Here is a 23,143-nt window from a genome sequence, read left to right as displayed (position 1 = left end):
AGAATTATATAAGTCTAAAAATGGCTAAACAATTGTTTGTATGTAGTTTCTACATGTTATCTCCCTCGTTAGGTTGTGAGTTTCTTGAGCAAAAAGGCAGTTTTTTGCTTTCCAGTGACACAGTGCCAGGTACATAAAAGGTGCTTTAATAAAGCTTCTGGATGTGACTTCCACTCATCCAAAAACTTTGCAAAATAATGAATTCCTGGGAAATCTTCCAACTGAAGCCACTTTCTGGAGTCCCTGGGCCAAATCAGACTTTATAGATTCTCATTCTAGACTATTCTAAACACAAACTTAAGAAATTAGACAGAAAGTAGGTCAGCTTTGAATATGCTATCAATTGAACATGCATTCAACTTGCTTTAATGAAACCAAGTCCCTGATAACTAAGACAAATCTTAAAAGAGAGTAGGAAGAATTATCTTCCTATAGTATATATAATATGCCTGATAGTCAAATACTTTCATGGTTGAGAGATAATAAAAATATTTGAATTGATTCCCACCCAGGGGTGGATGGGAATCAATGCAAATATTTTTATAATAGTACTATATTATATTGTTATATATTATTATAACACCACCAGCTTTCTTTCATTCTGGCTTCTATGTGCATATTCCCATCTTCTTCCATTCCATATTTGCAAAAAATAGAAGAGAACTAAGTAAGATTTTTGTAAGAACTAAGTAAGAACTAAGAGAAAGGTTTTTGGAATGAAAAAATGTTTTGAAAAAGTATTCTGAGGGGGCAGCTGGGTAGTTCAGTGGATTGAGAGCCAGGCCTAGAGACGGGAGGTCCTAGGTTCAAATCCGGCCTCAGACACTTCCCAGCTGTGTGACCCTGGGCAAGTCACTTGACCCCCATTGCCTACCCTTACCACTCTTCCACCTATAAGTCAATACACAGAAGTTAAGGGTTTAAAATAAAAAAAATAAAATAAAATAAAATAAAAAGTATTCTGGTTTGGATTAAACCAAGGAAAAACAGAAATTGACAAGAAAACAAAAATTTTAAGTTAGTACATGCAAACCAACAAGTTATTGTGGATATATATTAGTTAATTTCATCAAGCTACACAAACCAGTAACATAAGTGAGGTCCAGGTCAAATCCATCTTTCTTATAACGTCTTTTGTTTTCTGAAACCTTGGAGAAAAAAAAAAGGCAGATCTGTGAAGTATATGCCAACCTAAAAATATCATGTAATGTTACATAGACATCTGTCATCCTTGCCAATACCTCCCAGAACAAGAGATAGCTAGATTGTATACAGGACAGAGTACTGAACATAGAATTAGGGAGATCTGTAATTCAAATCTAGCCTCAGGCGCATAATAGCTGAGAGCAAGTCATTTAATTTCTGTTTGCCTTAGTTTCCTCAATGGTAGAAAAGGGTTAAAAGCATCTATCTCCTAGGATTGTTGTGAAGACCAAGTGAGACAATACAGTTATCTCTCACCTATTAGTGGGAGATATGTTCCAGAGGACCACCCCCCACCCCTATAGGTGAAAATCTGTGAAGTAGCAGAATTATATTTATTTTATTATTTACATATATTTTAAAGCTTTATAAACCCTTCCCACTCTCCTATAAACCTTTTTCTACACTCAACATTTCCCAAAGTCTTATAAACAATGAGCCAATCAACACCCAGGATACAGAACACAGAGCTGTGGTTGGTTGCCTTTCATTCCATCAGTCAATAGTGTGCTGGGCACAATTTCACGTTGGCAAACTTGCACAAGCAGTAGTGGCATACTGCATTTCCATTGTGTACAGTATGGTATTCATCCTCAAAATCCCATGATATAGCGAAAACCCCGCAATACAGAATTAGATTTTTTTTTTTTAAACCCACGATATAGTGAAGCCTAGATAAGTGAACCTGAGATATAGGGAGTGACAACTGTATTTATAAAGGGCTTAGCACAGTGCTTGACTCATAGTAGGTACTTTATAAATGGACTAACTAGAAAAGCTGACATCCTTCAGAATCAAAAAGAGAGTTTAGTCACTTACCAGTTTTCTAATTGCTTTTTCAAACTTCCTTTTCCCGCTGGCCAACTTAAATATTTTTATGAGAACAAAAAGTCTTACACCTTTAAGAATAAATGTAAACCTAAAAAATACAAAGAAACAATTTTGCTTCAGAACTTCTAGTGCTTGACAATACAAAGTCAAATTCATTTTTCATTTAATCTCCTTCCACTCAAGGGCAATAAGGAAGGCTCACTCTGGTAGGTAAGTTACATGACTGAGCATTTTTTTTTTAAGTTTAGGAGTTCTCAGTGCACAGTTATGAGTGACTTGAGACATGGAGACCAGCTAGCCTACTGTGCTAGTCTAGGCATGAGGTGATAAGGTTCTGCACAGACTAATGTGGTAGCACTGAGTGGAGAGAAGGGGACCCATACAAGAAATGAGGAAAAGGAATAATAAGATTTGATGATAGATTGCATATGTGGGGTGAGTACAAATGAGATGAGGATGTAAGCCTGCACAAGAAGGGGAATGCTGGTAGCCTAAATAGTAATAAGGAAATTGTTGTCAATTTTATTTCTGGAAACCTCAAGTTTGCCCCAGTCCTAAAGATTTTTGCAGAAGTTCAGACAAACTCTCCTTGCACTGTCATCTATTGATTTTTTCCCCAAATTACAGCTGCTATGCAACTTCCTCGGGGAAATGCTTACTTAGTTTCAGGACCATTCCAGCTCTTTTATGAGTCAGATTCTAAGACAAACACAAAGTTCTAACCCTAAATGCCACAAAAACCAATACATGATCTGAACACTCAAAGTCATATTATTGGTAAAATCAAAATAGGTGCTTTTCAGAGTTATAGAAGAGATGCAAATTCTTAACCAAAAATAGGTAATTTTGGTCATAGGGGAAAAAAAGCTTTTATTTGAAAAAAATTCAATGCATGAGAGAAATGTCAATAGGAGAGGGGAAAAAAACTTTTGCATCAAATATCTCTGCTATAATCCTGATATACAATGTCAACTTGAAATCTGGAGACCCCAAGTTTGGCCTTTGTCCCATGAGAGTTCTCCTTGAGGTGGGTCTCAGATTTAGCTATTTCAGACTGAACAGTAGACCTTAAAGTAATTGATGATCAGTTTAGATGGAGCTAACAAACTTAAAAAGCTTAAAAGCTACCCTTTTAGTCTAAGAAACTTCTCCTTGTATCAGAGATCCTTTCCCAAGAAGGCCAATACCTGGGCAGGGACTATCCTTTTAGTTATCTATTATAATTGGTCCACTCCCTGATGCCCCAGCCTCTGGCTATGGTTTCTTTCCCAAGCCTGTTTGTATTCTGAGAGTATAATTTCAGCTTCTCATTTCCTTGTAATCATGGCAAAGTCAATTAATCATACTTGCCTGTCTCTTAGTTCCCCAAAAGGTATATAAGTTCCCCAAATTCCATTGTTCTTCGGAGGATGATCTGGAAGATACTGTTTCAGGAGTGGGAGACTCTGTATGGTGGCCAAACATTGAACACTGTCTCTTTCCTGATTAAAGATTTGTTTTTTCCTAGTACTGTGGTTTTCCCAAGTTAACATAAAGAGGTCCCACCAAGATTCAAAGTTGTAGTTGTCTAAGCCACCTACTAACAGGCTCCAGACATGCGGTACCCACAGGGATCCATTGAGTTCCAGTCAGGAGTCAGTTTGGCAAATTGGCTGGGTAAGTGGATACTCTTGATCTCCTGTCTTTTGGAAATGTAAATCCCTCTTTAATCAGGAGGTAAAATGGGCAACCATAGTTAATATGGGTCCTGCCAGCAGCTCCCCAGTGGGACTGCTGTGGTGGAAGTTATGTCCATAAAATATGGTCAAGGTATGTGGGGGATTTTTGGAATATAAATTTGCTAATGGTTGGCAAAAGTTGCCTCAGACCCTGAGCATTTTTTCTCCAAAATAGAGTTCATTTCAACTTGACTGCACTCTCCATGCTTAGCTATGTTTTTTGCTTTTGGGTATGTGTGTGTTTGTGTATGTGTATGTGAGCAAAGCAGTGTCCTTACTGGAAGCAAGAGTGAGGATGGTGTAGTTCAGATGAGAGATAAAATAGCAGTAAGAAAGTATCTGTGTGAATGGTTATCTGAAAACTTTGAAGGGGAAGCTGAGCTGGAGTGTTGGAGCCAAGGTTACTAAACCCAAGGGCTTAATCTTAAGTTCTGGGTAACTGCTTTAAATTAAAATAGAGAATAGTTCTTCATAGCATGAGATGCCATAGCTTAAGGTTTTAATGGCTGTTAATTTTTGTGTGAAGAAAGTTTCTTAAAGAAGCTTGAGAAGTTGAGTTCTGGATTTCTTTTGGATTTTCTTCAGGGATTTTGTCTGTATTGTATCTCTAATGTATTTCTTAGGTGGAGGCTTCTCTAATAAAAACCTTAAAAGCTTGCAATTTTAATGTTAGCCAATAATGTCTAAAGTTTTATTAACAGTTGATTCCTCCCCAAAGCTGAAAATACAGGAACTGGAGATCTGGATATGGGAATATCCAGCAGGAGACAAAGAAGGTCCAGGATTCATAACTTTAAATTCTAATCTTTTCTTTCTTCTGGCATGGTTAACATGAAAAATATTGCATATCAACAGCATCCAATTTTTAATAATGTTAGTAAATGAGATGCATTTATTCTAGGTATATTAACTCTTGATTTGAGTGCTATAATTTCACATTTTGGTTAAATTATTGTTATGTCTAGAGAATAAGGATTATTTTTTTTTTAATTAGCGTGTATGTGTTCTGGAGTATAAGAAAGTTGATTTCAGTTTGGTTAACTACAGACCTGACTAGTTATTGTGTTGTAAATGGACAAGAAATAATTGGGAAAAGGCTTTGTGTTCAATGGTAAGGAAACCCTGAGCATTTTATTTTATTTTTTTTTTATATATATTTTTAAACCCTTAACTTCTGTATATTAGTTCCTTGGTAGAAGAGTGGTAAGGGTAGGCAATGGGGGTCAAGTGACTTGCCCAGGGTCACACAGCTGGGAAGTGTCTGAGGCCAGATTTGAACCTAGGACCTCCGTCTCTAGGCCTGGCTCTCAATCCACTGAACTACCCAGCTGCCCCTATCCTGAGCATTTTAAATGGACCAACCAAATTCCTCTTGGAAGTGGCTTCTGCCTCAGACCAAAAGAGAGATTTAGGGCACAGCTGAGAGAAATGCAATTTTTGGAGCCACAGGTGAAGTTAGAGTAAAAAGGTAAAGAAATGGGGATGGATAGCTATTGTAATTTAAGTACTCTATTCTGATTTAAAGGTAATTTTAAATTCTTCCTTAATAATCCTAAATTTTGTATGGCGAGAGGTTCTTATGGATTCTATTTTTTGAGGAATAAAAGCCATGCACTACATGACTAATTTTTGGAGTTTTTTTGTTTTTTTATTTTTTTAGGTAAATTTCCAGAGTGCAGCCATTACATAGTTAAGTTTTTGGTTTTTTAAAGACTAATAAGTCCTGATGACTATTTTTTCCATAGTGATTTACCTTTATTTTTTCCTTTTTAAGTCTGAATAACTGACCCAATTTAGCATTTACCCTTGAGCATTATTTTTCTCTGATAGATAACTGATGGCACAGATTGCTATCAGGAAAGGATTTTCCCACCAAGGAAGTCAAATGACACCTTGCATTTATCATTCCACTCCTAGAGTATGAGTGAGGTTATCAAAATAGGTAAATGTTAATTTTGCTAGATTTCTAATTGAAGGAGAATTCATTTAGAACCCCTGGAGTCCTAACTATTGTTCAAGACACTTCTTAGGGAGCCAAAACCTAGACAAGATTTTTCTTGCAGCCTGGAATCTGAAGGATTTCAAAGAAGACATTATAGAAATCACCTCTACTTCAAGCCTTCAAGGACTACTGAAATGGATAAGTATTCCATTTCTTATTGTTTTCATTGCCCTTCAGTTTTTCTGAAGCAGGTATATAATTTGCCATTTTATTTCCCCTGGGAATTCTTTTTTTTTTTTAGCCCTTAATTTCTGTGTATTGGCTCCTAGGTGGAAGAGTGGCAAGGGTAGGCAATGGGGGTCAAGTGACTTGCCCAGGGTCACACAGCTGGGAAGTGGCTGAGGCCGGGTTTGAACCTAGGACCTCCTGTCTCTAGGCCTGACTCTCAATCCACTGAGCTTCCCAGCTGCCCCCTCCCCTGGGAATTCTGAGCAAGGTCCCTTTTAAGTACAGAACCAGAAAGAAAAGAGCTAGTTCCCATTTTTAGGTAACGAGGTAAAAATTTCAACTAGTAGCATTTTACTCTGTTGTTGTGAGGTTTAATGTAACACCTATTTGAAAATTTGCAGCAAGAAAAGAGTGCTTTCCTAAGTTAATGTAACATATATGTTCAGTATATATATATATATATGTAGAATGTAATTGTCCCAAGGTGATAGCAGAAGAATTTAGGAAAGAGGAATGAAGCTTGATAATTTTATGGAAATGATTATGAACAGGAGATAGCATTTAAGGTTGAATGGTATGGGAAGGTTATTGGAAAGAATGCTATGGAAAAAACTGGCTAGAGGTACAAACAGTTCTATGAGTGCAATTGTGGGTAACTGCAGGTATGGTTTCAGATCATGGGAGGGCTGAGAGGACGCTCATCTGGATTCCCTAGGAAGAAAATTTCTATGTTATACCTGGCAAGTTCTACACGTGGCTATGCATCATTACCAACTTATACATAGCATTAATATTCCAAATTAGGGGAGCATTTCTCCCTTGTTTTAGTTCTTCCCTCTTTTTTCCTGTTATGGCNTATATATATATAGAATTGTAGAATGTAATTGTCCCAAGGTGATAGCAGAAGAATTTAGGAAAGAGGAATGAAGCTTGATAATTTTATGGAAATGATTATGAACAGGAGATAGCATTTAAGGTTGAATGGTATGGGAAGGTTATTGGAAAGAATGCTATGGAAAAAACTGGCTAGAGGTACAAACAGTTCTATGAGTGCAATTGTGGGTAACTGCAGGTATGGTTTCAGATCATGGGAGGGCTGAGAGGACGCTCATCTGGATTCCCTAGGAAGAAAATTTCTATGTTATACCTGGCAAGTTCTACACGTGGCTATGCATCATTACCAACTTATACATAGCATTAATATTCCAAATTAGGGGAGCATTTCTCCCTTGTTTTAGTTCTTCCCTCTTTTTTCCTGTTATGGCAAGGTTTCTGTAGTCATATAATGTAGGAAGCCTTAGACAGGCAAATACTGAAATATAAGAATTAAAGAGGCAGATAGGTAGAATTTTTAGCCATTTCAAATGGAGGTATTATTAGGAAAAATTCAGGTCATAAGAAAAGCCTAGCAGATATCAGTGTCAAAAAAGGGGGAATAATACATGCAAATAGTTAGCAACTTTTTTGATAAATGGGGTTCAGATAAAACACCAAATTGATTCTCAGTACCAGTTAAGTTTATACATTTTGGGGCTTTAAGGTAGGAATTGTGCCTAGGGATTGTATGAAATCAACTATAGACTAGGTCTAAGTTCAGTGGTAAATGTAGCCCTTATTGCAAATGAATACTCAGGAAATTGAAAATTGTGGCCAAAATTAATTTAGTAAGGTGAGGATTTGGTTAACTTAGGAGATCTCACATTATTGCCACAAAAAGAGAATTACATCCACAAATATTTTTATCTACTGGCTTTTTGGTTTGGCTGTGATTCGGCTGCAACATTCTTTCATGGTATTTTATTCCTAATATTTCATGGAAGTAGAGAAGAGTTAAAGAAATTAAAATAATAGTTAATAGGAGTAAAACTTCTAAGCCATCTGAGCACAATTATAGTTAAGTGGGTAGTTAAAAGTGAAAGAAAGCAGGTTTTTACATCTCCAACATCTCAACCTCCATAAGGGGGTGATATGAAAATGTTGAAATTATGGGAAGTTAGAAGTATTTCAATTTTGAGAATTTTTTAATTTAATTTTCAATTTTTTTTTGAATTTGACTTCTAAAATTGTTTTGAAACTGAAATTGTCATGCAAGCATTCTTAATATTGTTTTGGGGTTTTGTAATAGGATATTTAATTAGAATTTTACTTAGCATTAGCTGATATTTTTATTTTTTTCCACAAAAAGTAAAGAGAGCCATTTTCAGATTTGCAAGGCCTGATAAACCTTTGATGTGGATTTAATTTTTGCTTTTGTATTTCTATAGTTTAGTTTGTATCTTTTTTTTTTTTAATTTTAAACCCTTAACTTCTGTGTGTTGACTTATAGGTGGAAGATTGGTAAGGGTAGGCAATGGGGGTCAAGTGACTTGCCCAGTGTGTCTATTTTTAATGTTGCTTTTTCTATAAGATTACTTGGGCAAAGTAAGGCAATCTTACTTGATCAGAAAAACTTAAATTTCAAACAGAATTTGTATCTGATCCTATAGGTAATAAAGCAACATTCAAGATAGTTTGCTTTCTATCTTCCCTCTTTCTAAACTAATGGAAATTAGATTTAAATTATCCTCTTAATACCAGTAATAAAGCAACATTCAAGATAGTTTGCTTTCTATCTCCCCCCTCTTTCTAAACTAACGGAAATTAGGTTTAAATTATCCTCTTAATACCATATTCTATAATAAATTAAAAATAGATATGGAACCTAACTATAAAAGATCACACACACATAAACACACACACACACACAAAAAATCCCAGAAGAGAAGTCAGTGATTGGACAAGTAAACTAAGAGGAAGGCACAGGACGTGATGCAAAAGAAGCCCCTTTAAAAAAGAATGACAATTTCCAGTTAGTTGGAGTTCAGTTGAGTTCAGCTCTCTTCGGCCTGAGACTGGACCTAAAGGAGTGCTGACTGGTGTATAAGAGAAAAAAGGGTTTTGGATTGGATATATTAATATTTAATGGTGTGGTTGCCAAGAATTGAATAAATATCAATTCTAAAATGATTTTAGTAATTTGTTTACAAAATATAAGAGAGAGTGGAAGTAGAGAGATGCGAAGAGGGTAGAATAAGAGATCTAGTTTAAAGAACTAGACTATGTACTCAATCCCTGGCTTTACTCTGGCAAGGCTCCAGAGGTCCCAGCCAGAGAGCATAAAAGTCAATTAACAAGGGTTTTTTGTTACAAGGGCTTCTCCCAATCAAGGGAGCCTCTGGGAAGCTAGTACCTTCAGGGAGGCTGAAGTAGTCAGCCTTCTTCACTCACCACATGTAGTTCTAAGGCAGTGATTTCCAAAGTGGGTGCCACCGTCCCCTGGTGGGTGCTGCAGCCATCCAGGGAGGACGGTGATGGCGACAGGTACATTTGGGGGAGGTGAATAACTGTAAGGGGGCAGTGATAGTATGTAACAGGAGGCGCTAAGTAATATTTTTTCTGGAAAGGGGGTGGTAGGCCAAAAAAGTTTGGGAACCACTGTTCTAAGGGAAAGATTTAAGAACAGTCTCACCAAGTTCGAGGTCCTAGCCAGACCTTCTTCAGGTCCAGTCCCAGGCCAAAGAAGGCTGAACTCACTGAAATCCAACTGACTTCCAGGAAGTTTTCACTCTCTTTTAAAGGGGCTTCTTTTGCATCACTTCCTGTGCCTTCCTCTTAGTTTGTGTCCAGTCACAACAGACACTTTGCTTAGGCCTGCCCAGGAAGCAGTTAGTAAATTTTAATTCATTATTCACTCCAGCATATGTGGATCACAGACCTCCCAACCTGTGAATTAAGTGGGGATGTTCTCACCTTTGGTGATTAGATTAAGGATGGGCAGGGAAGATTTAATTTCATCATCACAATCCCCCCCCTGATCATTTGGGAGACTCATCTCCCCAACTGATCATAACATAATCATCTTGTACCCCTAAAAATCTTCTAAGTATAATAGATAGAGAAAAGGGGTAAGTAGAAGAGAGAGAGGTTTTGCTAGATGCATTGACAAAAAGCTAATTAGGGGCAGGCCCTTTGGCATAAAAGTTTACATTCAAAATAATTGTTCAATCCCCTTGTGTTCAATCAATTGCACCCCAAAGTTCATTCTGGATTGTCTTGATTCAGTGTAGGTTTCTGTAGGCATCTTTCTCTAAATAGTTCTTTTTCTAGATTCAAGGAGTTAGCAGGCTTTTTTTTCTGAAAAATTTTCTCCAACAAAATTTTAAATCTTGAATTTTTATTAAAATATACTGGGACCTTGGACTCACTCTTTGGCCTGGAACTAGACCTGGAGAAACTCTGGCTAGGAACTTGAACTTGGCGAGACTGTTCTTAAATCTTTCCTTTAGAACTACACATGGCAAGTGAAGAAGACTAACTACCTTAGCCTCCCTGGCAGTACTAGCTTCCCAGAAGCTCCCTTGATTGGGAGAAGCCCTTGTAACAAAAAACCCCTTGTTAATTGACTTTTATGCTCTCTGGCTGGGACCTCTGGAGCCTTGCCAGAGTAAAGCCATGGATTAAGTACATAGTCTAGTTCTTTAAACTAGATCTCTTACTCTACCCTCTTCTCATCTCTCTACTTCTACTCTCTTATATTTTATAAATAAATTACTAGAATCATTTTAGAATTGGTTTTTATTCAATTCTTGGCGACCACACCTTTAAATATTAATATCAAACCAAAAAACTCCTTTTTCCCTTTTATAAGGATAAGAAGAGAAATTGTACATAAGGGAGGAAAAAATATTGTAACAAGTATTTCTGATAAGGGTTTGGTATCCATGCTATATATAGATAACACAAATATATATGACCAAAAGCCATTCCCTAATACTTTGAAAACAAATAATTTGATAATAACAGTTCTCAGAGAAGAAATGCCTTCCACCTGTGCAGAGAAGCACCAATTAAAGGCCTTTATAAAAGACTGGGAAGGGAAGGGGTAAAAGGAGAGCAAAGCTGTATCTAATTAAGCTAATCAAACTTACCCTCTATAGGGCTATTGATCTTAAAATATACTGAGGAAAAAATACATTGAGAATAATACATTGATTTTCACTCCATATAGTCCTTACCCCCCCCCCATTTTAATTACAATGTTGTATTATTCTCACTTGTCTCAGTTTCCCTTATATGTAACAACAATAACATTTAAACATAACTAGGCACACTTCATCTTCAGAGATCCTCTTCATCTGGGACAGACTTGTTCCCTCTGCTTCCAGTCACCCAAAGAAACCCTTTGCAAGGCAAAATTCTAACAACATTTATGAATACCTGAGAAATACAGAAATTCCAAGTCTCCAAACCTAAATCTAATTTACTTTGTTTGGGAAATGGAACTCGGAACTTCCATCCTACAATTTGCTCTTTTGCGTTGACCATTGGAATTTGTCACAAAGGAAAAGGCAGGGAAAAGATCTTTAACTGTCCTTACTGGTTCCTTTTTTTTTAAACCCTTGACTTCTGTGTATTGGCTCCTAGGTGGAAGAGTGGTAAGGGTGGGCAATGGGGGCCCAGGGTCACACAGTTGGGAAGTGTCTGAGGCTGGATTTGAACCTAGGACCTCCTGTCTCTAGGCCTGGCTCTCAATCTACTGAGCTACCCAGCTGCCCCCACTGGTTCCTTTTTAAGGATGCAGAGTGGCTTATTATTGTCTAACTTCACACATAGGCCAAAGCTCATACCATAATCGTTTCACTAAGGGACCATGAAAATCTTAGTTTGACTTACTCAAGTCAGGAGGGTCCTATCTCAGGGTTCAGACTGAGATTGCCTCTCACATTTTCTTCTAAGGGCTTTCACTTATCCTCTGAATACCTCATCATTCTCTCTTTAGTGATAGATCAATCACCAGGTACTTGATTTCAAGCTTACAATAATATCAATTGAGATCCCCCAAAGTCTTTTACCTTAAATGGCAAATCTTACCCATTACAGCTTAGAGAAAATTACTTTCTCAGTGGTCCAATTCCATTATCCTAAAATTCCACAACCCAAACAAACCTCTTAGTCTTTTGCTCTGCAGAACTGATTACTTGCTCATTCTAAAGATTTCTTATAGCCTTACTTGTTTACAGATGAAACGTTTTCTTCTCTAACTTTCCTATACAGTAAATACAAATTCTATACTATTATTTTTCTTGCTAATTAAAAAAGCCCAAAGGAATCCAGATTATTCTTCTTAAAGATTACATCATTTTAACAGCACATTGTTTTATCCAATTTATGTCATACATTAATTTAGTCCATAGTACAAATTGGTACGCTGAAATAACTATTTAGAATTAAACAAAATCTATGGTACAGGCAGGTTGCACCAAACATGTGTTTACATTCAAACAATAAAATGATTCCCATCTTCAACCTTATTATCAACCTTAAAATTAACCCTAAGTAAAAATCCAATTGTGAGAGCAGAACATCTCTCTGTTCTTCTCTTCCACCTTCTCTCTGTTGGCCACCAGAGGAAGAAGGGGGAGCAGTGTCAAATATATCTTTTTCCTGACTCTGTATTCTAGAAAGAGCAGAGGGCAAAATTCCTTCTCACTTAAAGTTACATCAATCATAGAAATTTCCTTCCCTAAAACCCTCCCTGGTGCACACACACAACGTAGAAAATGGGCTTACAAACAAGACAATTAACAGAATTTTGTTGCCCTGGCATACATACATACATACATATATATATATATATATATATATATGTATAGTCTACATTCTTTTTGCCTCTTCAAGAAGGAGAGGGGGGAAGTTGTCAGTTCACTTCTAGAAGTCTTACATTAAACAATCCACTTGATTGTGAAATGGTCTCAGTAGCAGTCATAGTAAGTTTCATTTACTTCCCCTCTTATAGTCTGCCTCAGCTTGGTGTGCTTGTTTTGCATTGTCTTCTTTTGTTCATCCTGTATCTCCTTTATAACTCAGATCAGGACTAGCTTTCCCTTTTTCTTCTTCTTCTCTTCTTTCATAAACAATCTGGGCTTGCAATAGCAGTTTATCTAATGATTTGAGAGTCTAATCCTCTATTTTCTGGAGCTTTTTACAAACTTCTGGCCAGGAATTTGCTACAAAATAAGTCTTTAGAAGGTTCTGCCCATAAGGTTTATTCAGATCCAGAATATTTGCTAAATGCTTTTCTTAATCTGTTTATAAATTCAACTAGAGTCTCTTCCTTTTTCTGCTCTGTCTCATATACTTTGTTTAAATTCTGACTTTGGAGTACTGCTGTTTTTATCCCCTGAATTATCATCCTCCTAAGGTCCCTTATATTTTCTTAATGGGCAGGATTATTATTATTCCAGATTGGATTTCTAAGAGGGTATTTTTCCTCACCTATTGGTACCCTTTCTAGTTCATGATGTTCAGTGTCCCAGGCTTGCATAGCCGCCCCCCTTATCTGATCTCACTCCTCAACTGTGAACAAGTGCTGTAAAATAGCCATGAGCTCTGGCCAGGAGTACAGGCTTGGCCCTAGGAACTGATTCACTTGCTCTGCTACTCCTACAAGGTCCTCCAATAAATTCTTTAGTTCCTTTTAAAATTTTTCAACTTCTGAGCCACTAAGGTAGGGCACTGACCTGTCCAATCCCTCGCCCTAATGGCATTTCTGAGTGGATACTGCTTAGCTACTCCTCTCAAAGAAAAGTTCTTCTGATCCTCTAATAGTTTCTTAAGATCCTGGCCTAAAGGTCCAAAGGGGTCTGGGAATGCACCAGCTGCCTCAGCTTGAGGTAATGGAGGAGCTGATGGAAGTAGTGGAGCTACAGGAGGTGGTACTGGTAGACTACTAGAAGCAGTAGGAGAACAAGAGGAAGGGAGTTGGGGGGGGAAGGCCTCAAGTGGATCCCAGGTTCTTTCTTCTTCTCATCCCAATTCTGAATCTCTCACCCTTTCCTTCTCCACTTTTGCCACTACTGCTGGTATATTTTTTTAAATCAAAAGTCTCTGTCTCAGGGAGCCCAAAGCACTGAATAAGTTTGTTCCTCATCATTCCTAATCTGTCTCCTACTGACAGTTAAATATAATTTTTCATAGTCTGAACTGTCAGAAGATTCAAAAAATAACCATAAGTTATTGTTCTCTCTGTCAATTTTCATTCCTGACCAATGTAAACAACAATATTAAATAAGAAGTTTCAGATCAAAATTTGGTGATTTTCCCCAAGATTGCAGTTTTAGTCCCAAGGGGCTGTTCTGAGGTATAATGGCCCATTCCTTCCTACTCTGCTTTCAACTCTGTTGTAGATTGTTTTTGTCCCATCTTCTTTTTCTAAGATGTTGATCCTTAGCTTCTAGCAACAACTTCAATTTGGCAGCTTAACCCCTGCCTTGCTGCTCTCTTAATTAGAAAGTAAAGTCTATCATTTGGGGGGAAACCTTGCCACTCCCTTTTCACCAACAATTCAAACTGCTTCAAGCCACAGCAATCTGGCTAGAAATAAAGATGTATAGTACCCTGCTAAATCCTTACCAAGCAGGTATTAGCAGCTCAATCCAGAGACTTTCCAGCCCCAGATGTTTTACAAATTAATTTTCCCCGATTCATTCACTTTCAGACTCACCAGTCCAGATTCAGGCAGCCTGTATCTTGCCTGAGACACTCTCTATTGTTCTAGAATCTTGGATGTGCCCCAATCTGTTTGGAGTGGGAATTTGGGAGGGAATCTTGATATAGCAGTCAGAGAAGACAATATAAGATGAAGATAGACAGTGGCTTTACTGTTTTCATGTAATAGACAGGGACATTGCTCTCAAATCAGAGACCCAAAGACACAAATGAACTCCCCAACTTATAAGAAACCAACCCAATGCCTTCCATCTGTGCAGAAAAGTACCAAAAGAGGCCTATATAAAAGACTGCGAAGGGAAGGGGTAAAAGGAGAGCAAAGCTGTATCTAATTAAGCCAATCAAATTTACCCTCTACAGGGATATTGATCTTAAAATATTCTGAGAACAATATATTAGTTTTCACTCCATACAAACCTATTTTTAAAAGAGGAGAGATTTGAGTCAGGAAGACTATTTGGAAATCTAGGTAAGAAGTGATGTGTAAAGAAAGAATCATTTGTGAGAGATTGTGGAAGCAGAAATAAGAAATTTGACTACTAATATATGAGATGAAGGAGGGTGAGGAGTTAGGGATAACACTAAGACTATGAACCTGAGAATTTTGAAGAATATGGTAAGTGTGGGAAAAAAGAGGGGAAAATGGGGGAGAAATAATAATTTCTGTTCTGGATATTGAATAAGATGACTACAGGACATCCAATTCAAAATTATCAAATGGTAGTTGATGATTTGGGACTGGTGCTCAGGAGAGAAACTAGGGCTGGATACATAGATCTGAGTATCACCAATAGAGAGATTGTGGTAATATTTAAACTCATGGGAGCTGATGAACTCACCAAAAGAAAGAATAAAGAGAAGAGAGGCTAAAACAATAACTATGGATTAATCCATTTAGGGCATATGTTATGGATAATGACCTAACAAAGGAGACTGAGGAGTAGCAAGAAAAGTAGAAGAAAAGAACAAATAAAAAGTAGAATCAGGAATACTCAGAAGAGAGAAAAGTATCTACAAAAATATCTCCTTTCACTGATTCTAGAATTGCCATAGTCATTCTGGTCCATTTTGACCTTATTTGGGGTCAGACACTTAGGATGCCAAGCTGAATCAGACACTCTGCAAACAGAAGAAAGCCCCCAAAGCAACCCACCTTATGTATTATCTATAAACTATTTAATCTTCTGAGCCATATTTTCCTCTACCCATTACTTGTCACAATACTGAAATACTGGGGGAGGTGGTGTGAGGTGAATGGCAGGAGAATCTACTCATGTGGCCTTATATTTTGTTAGGTAATTACTTTTTAATTCCTTTTCTTCAAGTGATTATTAATAAGCTTTATAAAATATAATACTTGGAATATTGAACATTAATTTAAATTCTACATTTTTGGCAACCACAAAGGGATTTTAGGACTCTTACTGAGTAGATTAGTTTGAAAAAAACTGCATTTTTCTCTTGACACAGCCTTCTATCCCAGGAACTCTAGCTGCTGCTGCCACCACTCCTGCCTCCTTTTTTTTTTTTTTTTAGCAACAATTAGCCTCTAAACCTCCTTACTCCTTTCACCTGGGGGAAGCTACCATCTCACAAGCCAGAATCCCAGAGTGTTGGAGGAAGTAAATAATTTCAGCTCAGTTTTTGTTGTTGTTGTTGTTATTAGAAGGTATTAATTATTGGGCTAAATTGAAAAAGTTTAGACTTATCTTACTCCTAGAAGTTTGCTTTCTCTTTAAGGCCTTTCCTAAACCCCTATGTGGGTCTCAAGTGTGGGAGCTGCTTAAATCCTTTTTGATTTCCCAGACCAGCTCAGCTAAGCAGTTCTGTGGAGTTTTTACCTGCATTGTGCCTAAAATAGAAAGCTTTTATTTTCCCTCACTAACTTAGCCTCCGGCTAAAGCCTTTTGGCAGCCCTCCTTTCAAAGGCTGATTGGGGTGTGTTTTCATCTACTAGCCTTTTGAGGTCTTTAGTCCTAGCCAGTATATAACTAGGCTAGCACTACCTACAGACAAGAAGTAGATTTGCAACCAATTTAATAAGTAGAATTACAATCTTGGCCCAATTTCCTGCCTATCTCAAACAGCTCCCATTCTGGGAGAGCATTACAAAGCTTGTACAGCTCAAAGTTTTGGGGTGTCTTTTCTTACTACCATTATTGGGTACACTTTTCCTTGAAATTAGCTTAAGTAATCCTGAGATTCAGGGGGGAGATTCATCTCCCTATACCCCCTTGCCATTTTAGCCTGCCCAGTCTGCAACACAACCAATATGGGGTTCATCCACACTAAGCCCACTATGTATGGGGAACCCCAGAAGTGTGACCAAAGGAATCTAGTTGGATGATGATACTAGGGAGGGAAAGAAACCTTAAAGAGGCTGGAGGTGAATTTTTAGCTTTTCAGACTCCATAATTAACTGTTTCAGTTTATTCCCTTCCAAATAATGAAGAAGTCTCTGTAATGTGGCTACTGGAATTGGACAAAAGGACTCTTGAATTCAGTGCCTGTATCTTGTCACATATATTGTATTTGCCAATTGTTTTAAGATTTAATTTTTTTTGTGAAGTTCACATATTGAGCTAATCTAATATATTCTATTACACTATGTCACTTTCTATTACTGTATTTTGGCCATTAGCTATATGTGTTATATTGTCTTTATTTGTATCTCCCCCTATGACTGGACTGGCCTGGGAAAAATACCATTGTAAAGGTTCATAAACGACGTGTACAAGCCCTTTTCTGTGGCAAAACCATAGGTCCTTATGGATGCCGGGTTTGTCACCAGATCCATCGAGGTTATGTGTTGACTAAACAGCCCTTTGTTCCTTTTTGCTTTGTTAATTGTCACATAGATGATGATGGATGGAATCCATCAAACTGGTTATAGCCTATATACAACTTTTGGAGAATTTAATGACCTAAAAATTTAAATTGATTTTAAGGAGTCTTCATAAGTGATTTTTCAGGATATCTAGGAGGACCACTACCTCTAACTGATCATTTGCCTAACTTTGTTTGTAACAAAAGGGTCCATTTAGTAGTTGATATGAAGTTCAATGGCACTATTGTATTCTGTACCTCTGCATTTAAAAAAATGTAATGGATGAGACATCAAAAGTGATTTTCACTATTGTGGTCCTTGCCTCCACATTGCAATGGATGGGACATATAAAGACATGCCTTTTATAGCTGTTACTATCAAAGGAGGGAAGGTTTCCCAAGGAGCATGGTTACCTTGTGATGGGTTATAATCTCATCTGGGAGGTGGGAAGGTTTTCCCGGAGGGCTGCGTTTTTTTATATTTGTAACTCTTCAACTCACTCTATCTTTCTGCCAGAATGGTCTAGATTCTTGGTGACATTTTAGACCCAAAAGGTTTTCTTCAGCAGTACAGAGGTTTGTGTTTTTCTCTCCTGCCAAATTTGGAATGATGGCAGTAATAGACTTTCTTAAAAATATCTCAGCCAAGGTTGAAAGATTGGTTAGATCTGGAGAACTTATGACAAGTATCCATGAGCTTCAAAGGTTTTCTTTCTTTTTTTTTTTTTAAAGTCACACAGCAACTCATGTGAATCCTATATGATAGTGGGCTTGTTTGATATTGTCATTAAATGGGCTCTTGTGATTTGAGGGATTTTGGTACTTCTTTCAATGTTCATTAACTGTTATACTACTGTTTTATAAAGCTGTTACTTAGTGAAAATCATTTACATTCATATTGTAGATCATGGCCAAGTTAAAAAGGATCATATTTTTGGGTGAGAAACCTTTGTATTAGACCTCTCCTTGGCAAACACAGTGTGTCACTGGTTGTGAACTACATACTTTTAATTTTTAAAAAAAATTTTATTATTGTTTTCCCTTGTATGTGCACTTGAAGCACATGTTACCAGTATTAATGGTTTTTTGATTTTGCACTAAGCTTACAATGTCCATTAGCCCTAATATTAATGCATATCCAAAAGCTTTAGACTATAGAAGCCCGCCATTGATTGTTAAATATTATGGGGCCTTGATTAATGATTGTGTCTGATTCCAGGAGAAGGAATCACAAAAGAGCCATTATACAGTGCCAAGAAGTACAACCAATCCCAATGGGATTGATGAGAATATGCACCAAAACAGAGGACTTGTTTTAGGGTTCAAGGAAGCAACTGTTTGACAAAGTGGGATGCAGGATTTCCCCATGCCAGACTCAAAGTACCTCAATTTGGTTGGTTTCTCTATCCATGAGAGCTAAGATAAAATCAGACCAGGGAATGATATTTCCCATTTGCTGCTAAACTCTAGTCCTTTTTTTCTGTCTCTTATAAATATGGCAATTTTCTGTAGTCTTGGCTACTGATTGGGTAAGTGCGTATTGCTACAGTGGTCCTACAGGCATGTGGGACCTAAATCACTTTATTAGGCCCTGATTATAGGACCTGTTATGGGCTTATTCTTGCTTATTCCAAATTTTTATATACTATTTAATTTTGATTTTTTTCTTTTTTTCTATTTGGTTTTCTTTATGTTTTTGACTTCCTTTTTACAATTGATTCACATACCTCATAACTCAGTGTTATCTGTGTATTTCCCAACACCCTCCTCAAGTGGGATTGTATAATTGTCATAAAATTCTAGTTTTATAAAAATGTTTCTTGTTCAAGAGTAATTTTAGAATAAGAAATTTGCTACCTCCCTGAACCCAGAAAGTGAACTGTTTGGAAAGGGTGCCATGGAGATACCTTCAGAAACCTTACATTGCACCAAATGATCCTGAATGAACTTTGGGATGTAGTGAAATTGAACTGTGTGGGGTCAAACACATTTATTTTGAATGTACACTCTTATGCCAAAGGGGACTGCCCTCTCATTGGCTTTTTGTCAATGTGCCTAGCAATCATTGGTTTTGTTCTCTTTCTTTTTCATTTCCCTCTTATCCTCAAATTGTAATTTCCCCTTAGAAAGTACAATATTGTATGTACCTCTAATTATATATCTTTAGAGATATAAGTTGGTTATGTGTACTGATTCCATGGGGAAACTAGGAATGCAAATCTGGGAGATTTCTACATACTCATTTCCCATGGTATTGACAGGGGGATTGTGTAATTAATTTCTGTACCCTAGAACTCCAATTCCCAGTATCCCATGTTCCTTCTCACATTACATGCTGACATAGGGAGGATATAAATTTGGCGGAGCCCCACCTCTTGCTCTCTCTTCTTATGATACCATTTGGTGGAGGTGGTGAGAAGAATCTACTCAGGTAGCCTTATATTTTGTTAGATAATTACCTTTTTATTCCTTTACTTCAAATGATTATTAACAAACTTTATAAAATATAATACTTGGTGTATTGGACATTAATTTAAATCCCACAGGAGGAGTGAGAGGCCTCCTTATCACTTCTTACCCTTGAAAATTTAGGGTGACACTCAACCCTTCCAAAGTGATGAGCTCATGTATCTTGCTATTTTCTGATTGGGGTAGATTTCATGCCTAGATTGTAAGTTCTGGCCCCAGATAAGACAATTTGTACAGAGGCAGGAGGGGGGAAGTCTCATTTTAGGAAATTATATGATGTCTGTATTTGCCCACTAGGGCATCTTCTATTTCTCATTAAAAAAAGAATAAACTTATAGCTCTTCTATTCTTACTTTCTGACTCCAGGTTTAAAATTTTAATTTGGTGTGGGTGGTCATTTTTATCCCACATATCAGCACTTAGCACAATGCCAGGCAAAAAGTAGCTACCTATTAATGTTTATTGACTGATTGATTATAATCCAGCAGACTCTTTCCTCTTGCCTTGTGGATCTCATCTCAGATGAGAGTGACAGTAGAAATTCCCTTGCTATCTCAAAAGTTAAATTTATTACTGCCTTATATGACTGATACTTGCTAACTACTAATTAACATGTTCAAATGTTTATAGAAGAGCCAGAGAATTCTGACTCTTCCTTGGATCTCTTAGTTCAGTGATGGGCAAACTATGGCCTGTGGGCCAGATGCAGCCCCCTGAAATGTTCTATTTGGCCCTGATGTTATTCCTAATCTGATTAATACAATGAGTAGGATACAATATAATGAAACTTCAAAAGAGTTGCCTTAGAAATAGACTGACAGATGAGCATTTCCTTTCCTTTGGTCCCCTCTTTAAAAAGTTTGCCCATCACTGTCTTATTTTATTCAAAAAGTACTGATCAAAATTTTGGGCTCATGAGATAATATTTATACAGCATTTTGCAAACCTAAAGCCCCATATGTTAGCTAGCTATCTAGTAGTAATAGTAGTCATTTAAAAATTTAAATTAAACAAAAATTTAAATAGAATTCTTTCAAGCAACATATATGGTAACAACTGGTAACAATGATAATAGTGATATTTAGTGAGAAAACTATAAAAAAAGACAGAAAAGCACATATTTCAAGAGATATTAATCATATACTTCTTACCTGGGAACGTGGGGAACTCCTTCAACATAAATATTAATATAAAGAATATCCAATGTCAGGACTAACAGAATGCCAATAAGATCTACTACATTGATTATTGAAGAAAAATAAGATTTCAATCTGCAATGAAAGAGAAACCATGAAATTTACCTCCCAAAAGAGACATAAGATTTTTTAAAGCCCCAATCCTTTTTACTGTTATCTCTAATCCCAAGTAATTAGTCTGTAGTAAGAAATATGATGGAGGGCAGCTAGATAGCACAGTGGATTGAGAATCAGGCCTAGAGATGGGAATTCTAGGTTAAAATCTGGCCTCAGATGCTTCCTAGCTGTGTCACCCTGGGCAAGTCACTTAACTCCCATTGCCTAGTCCTTACCACTCTTTTGCCTTGGATCCAATACTGAGTATTGATTCTGAGATGAAGGTAAGGGTTATTTAAAAAAAAGAAAAGAAAGAAAGAAAAAGAAATAATATGATGACATTTGAAAGAGTAAGATGAAAAACAATACTGTTTGAAAAGTTAATTTTTAATCCTAGATTTTCACATTCTTCTTCACAAAAATGCTAATTAAAATAAGAGCTGCCAAACTGAATATAATTAGTGAGGGCTAATTTAGCATTAAGTAACACTTGCCATTTCAACACAGAACAGATTAATATATTTTTTAAAAATACAACTTACCCTTCTACAAAGGCTTGAATTATTACATCAAGAAGGAAGAAGACACCAAAGGCTAAAAATAGTGCACGAAAGTGGAAAGGAAGCCTCGAACCCGTAGGAGTATTAATTAAAGCTACAGTCAACAGTGTGACATGAAGGAGGAGCAAGAAAATGCTAAATATCCTATAAAAATGAAAAAAATATATAAGAAAGGAAAAGTGAGTCCCCCACTTCATATTTGACTTTGAGCCTGCTACTAATTTATATTTTTAAGCCAAGAAAATAGTATATTGCATCCTCATCAATCAAGATGAAATTCATTCAGGAAAAAAAAAAAAACTAAAACAAAATCCCACAACTTCTATCCTTTTCTACCTGAAAAGTGGGGAGAGGTATGTATATGGGGGTGGGAGAGTGAAGGTAGCTGGGATATTAATGGAGGAAATAGATATTTTTAAAATTCAATTTTAGTGATTGTAGACATTCTTATTAGTTTGGCAGATGAATTTTCTTCTTCCTCTGGCTTTTTACAAGCCTAGGTCTTCCATGAAAATTCTCACACACACTGTATTAACTACACGCTACATAGCCTCAACTATGTACTCAAGAATGCTAGGCAACCCTTTTCTATATCAGTTATTGACTTCCCTATCACATTCCCTATAGTACTTGTTCCAAATTTATCTCTTCATGCTCTCATTCCCAACTCTTCCTCCTACACACCTTCAGGATATGGCTTTTGCTCCTTCTTTGCTAAGGTAATCAAGGCTATTCTCCTATAGGAATAATAATAATAATTATTATTATTATTTTTATTAACATTAACAATTTTTGATGAATAATCTTTACTAGGTGTCTCTACTTCTTTGCCACATACACACTCCTCAGTACTTGCAATGTGGCTTCTATCTGTAGAATTTTATATTAGAGTAAGTAATATGTATATAAGAGTTTAAGGTTTGCAAAACAAATCTTATGCATAAATTATCTCATATCTTGCTTCTTACATTTACTACCTGTGTGGTCTTAGACAAATCACCTCACTTCCCTGGGCTTTAGTTTCCTCATTTGTAACATGAGGGGATTGGCCATAGATGTCCCTTCTAACTCTAGTGCTATAAACCTGTCAAGAAAGCATGAATGATAGCATTACCTATATTTCACAGGCTCAGAGGAGTTAACTAGCATGGCCAGAATCACCCAACTAGTAAAGGAGACAATATTTGAACCCAGGTGCCTTTTGACTCCAAATTTAGTACTGTTTGTACCATACCAGACTGTCTTCTACTGATACTGATATCTTAATGATCACCAGTGGCCTCTTATTGACTAAATCTAATGACCTTTTTTCAATCCTTGACCTCCTTGCACCATCTAACACTCTTTATCATTACCTGCTCCATGATACTTTCTCTTCCTTTGTCTTCTGTGACACCACACTCTCCTGTTTCTTTGATTTCCCTAATAGTTTTTTTCTTTTTTCTCTTCCTTCCTTCCTTCCTTCCTTCCTTCCTTCCTTCCTTCCTTCCTTCCTTCCTTCCTTCCTTCCTTCCTTCCTTCCTTCCT

At 36.9% G+C, this 23,143-nt stretch overlaps 1 protein-coding gene across 1 annotated transcript in view; it reads right to left on the bottom strand.

Annotated features, from left to right (window-relative positions):
- LOC123238839 (phosphatidylinositol 3,4,5-trisphosphate 3-phosphatase TPTE2-like) overlaps positions 1 to 23,143 on the bottom strand; it is a 90,954-nt gene that overhangs the window by 36,387 nt on the left and 31,424 nt on the right. The window contains exons 6-9 of the mRNA XM_044666065.1: positions 21,599 to 21,760; positions 20,916 to 21,035; positions 2,023 to 2,122; positions 1,085 to 1,148 (exon numbers count right to left, since the gene is read on the bottom strand). Of these exons, the coding sequence (XP_044522000.1) occupies positions 1,085 to 1,148; positions 2,023 to 2,122; positions 20,916 to 21,035; positions 21,599 to 21,760 (446 nt within the window). The remainder of the gene's footprint in view (positions 1 to 1,084; positions 1,149 to 2,022; positions 2,123 to 20,915; positions 21,036 to 21,598; positions 21,761 to 23,143) is intronic.

This window comes from Gracilinanus agilis, chromosome 3 (assembly GCF_016433145.1).
Source record: "Gracilinanus agilis isolate LMUSP501 chromosome 3, AgileGrace, whole genome shotgun sequence".
Classification (NCBI taxonomy): Eukaryota; Metazoa; Chordata; class Mammalia; order Didelphimorphia; family Didelphidae; genus Gracilinanus; species Gracilinanus agilis.
The sequence above is the reverse complement of the archived record's forward strand: the minus strand, read 5'-3'. Positions and strand labels throughout refer to the sequence as shown.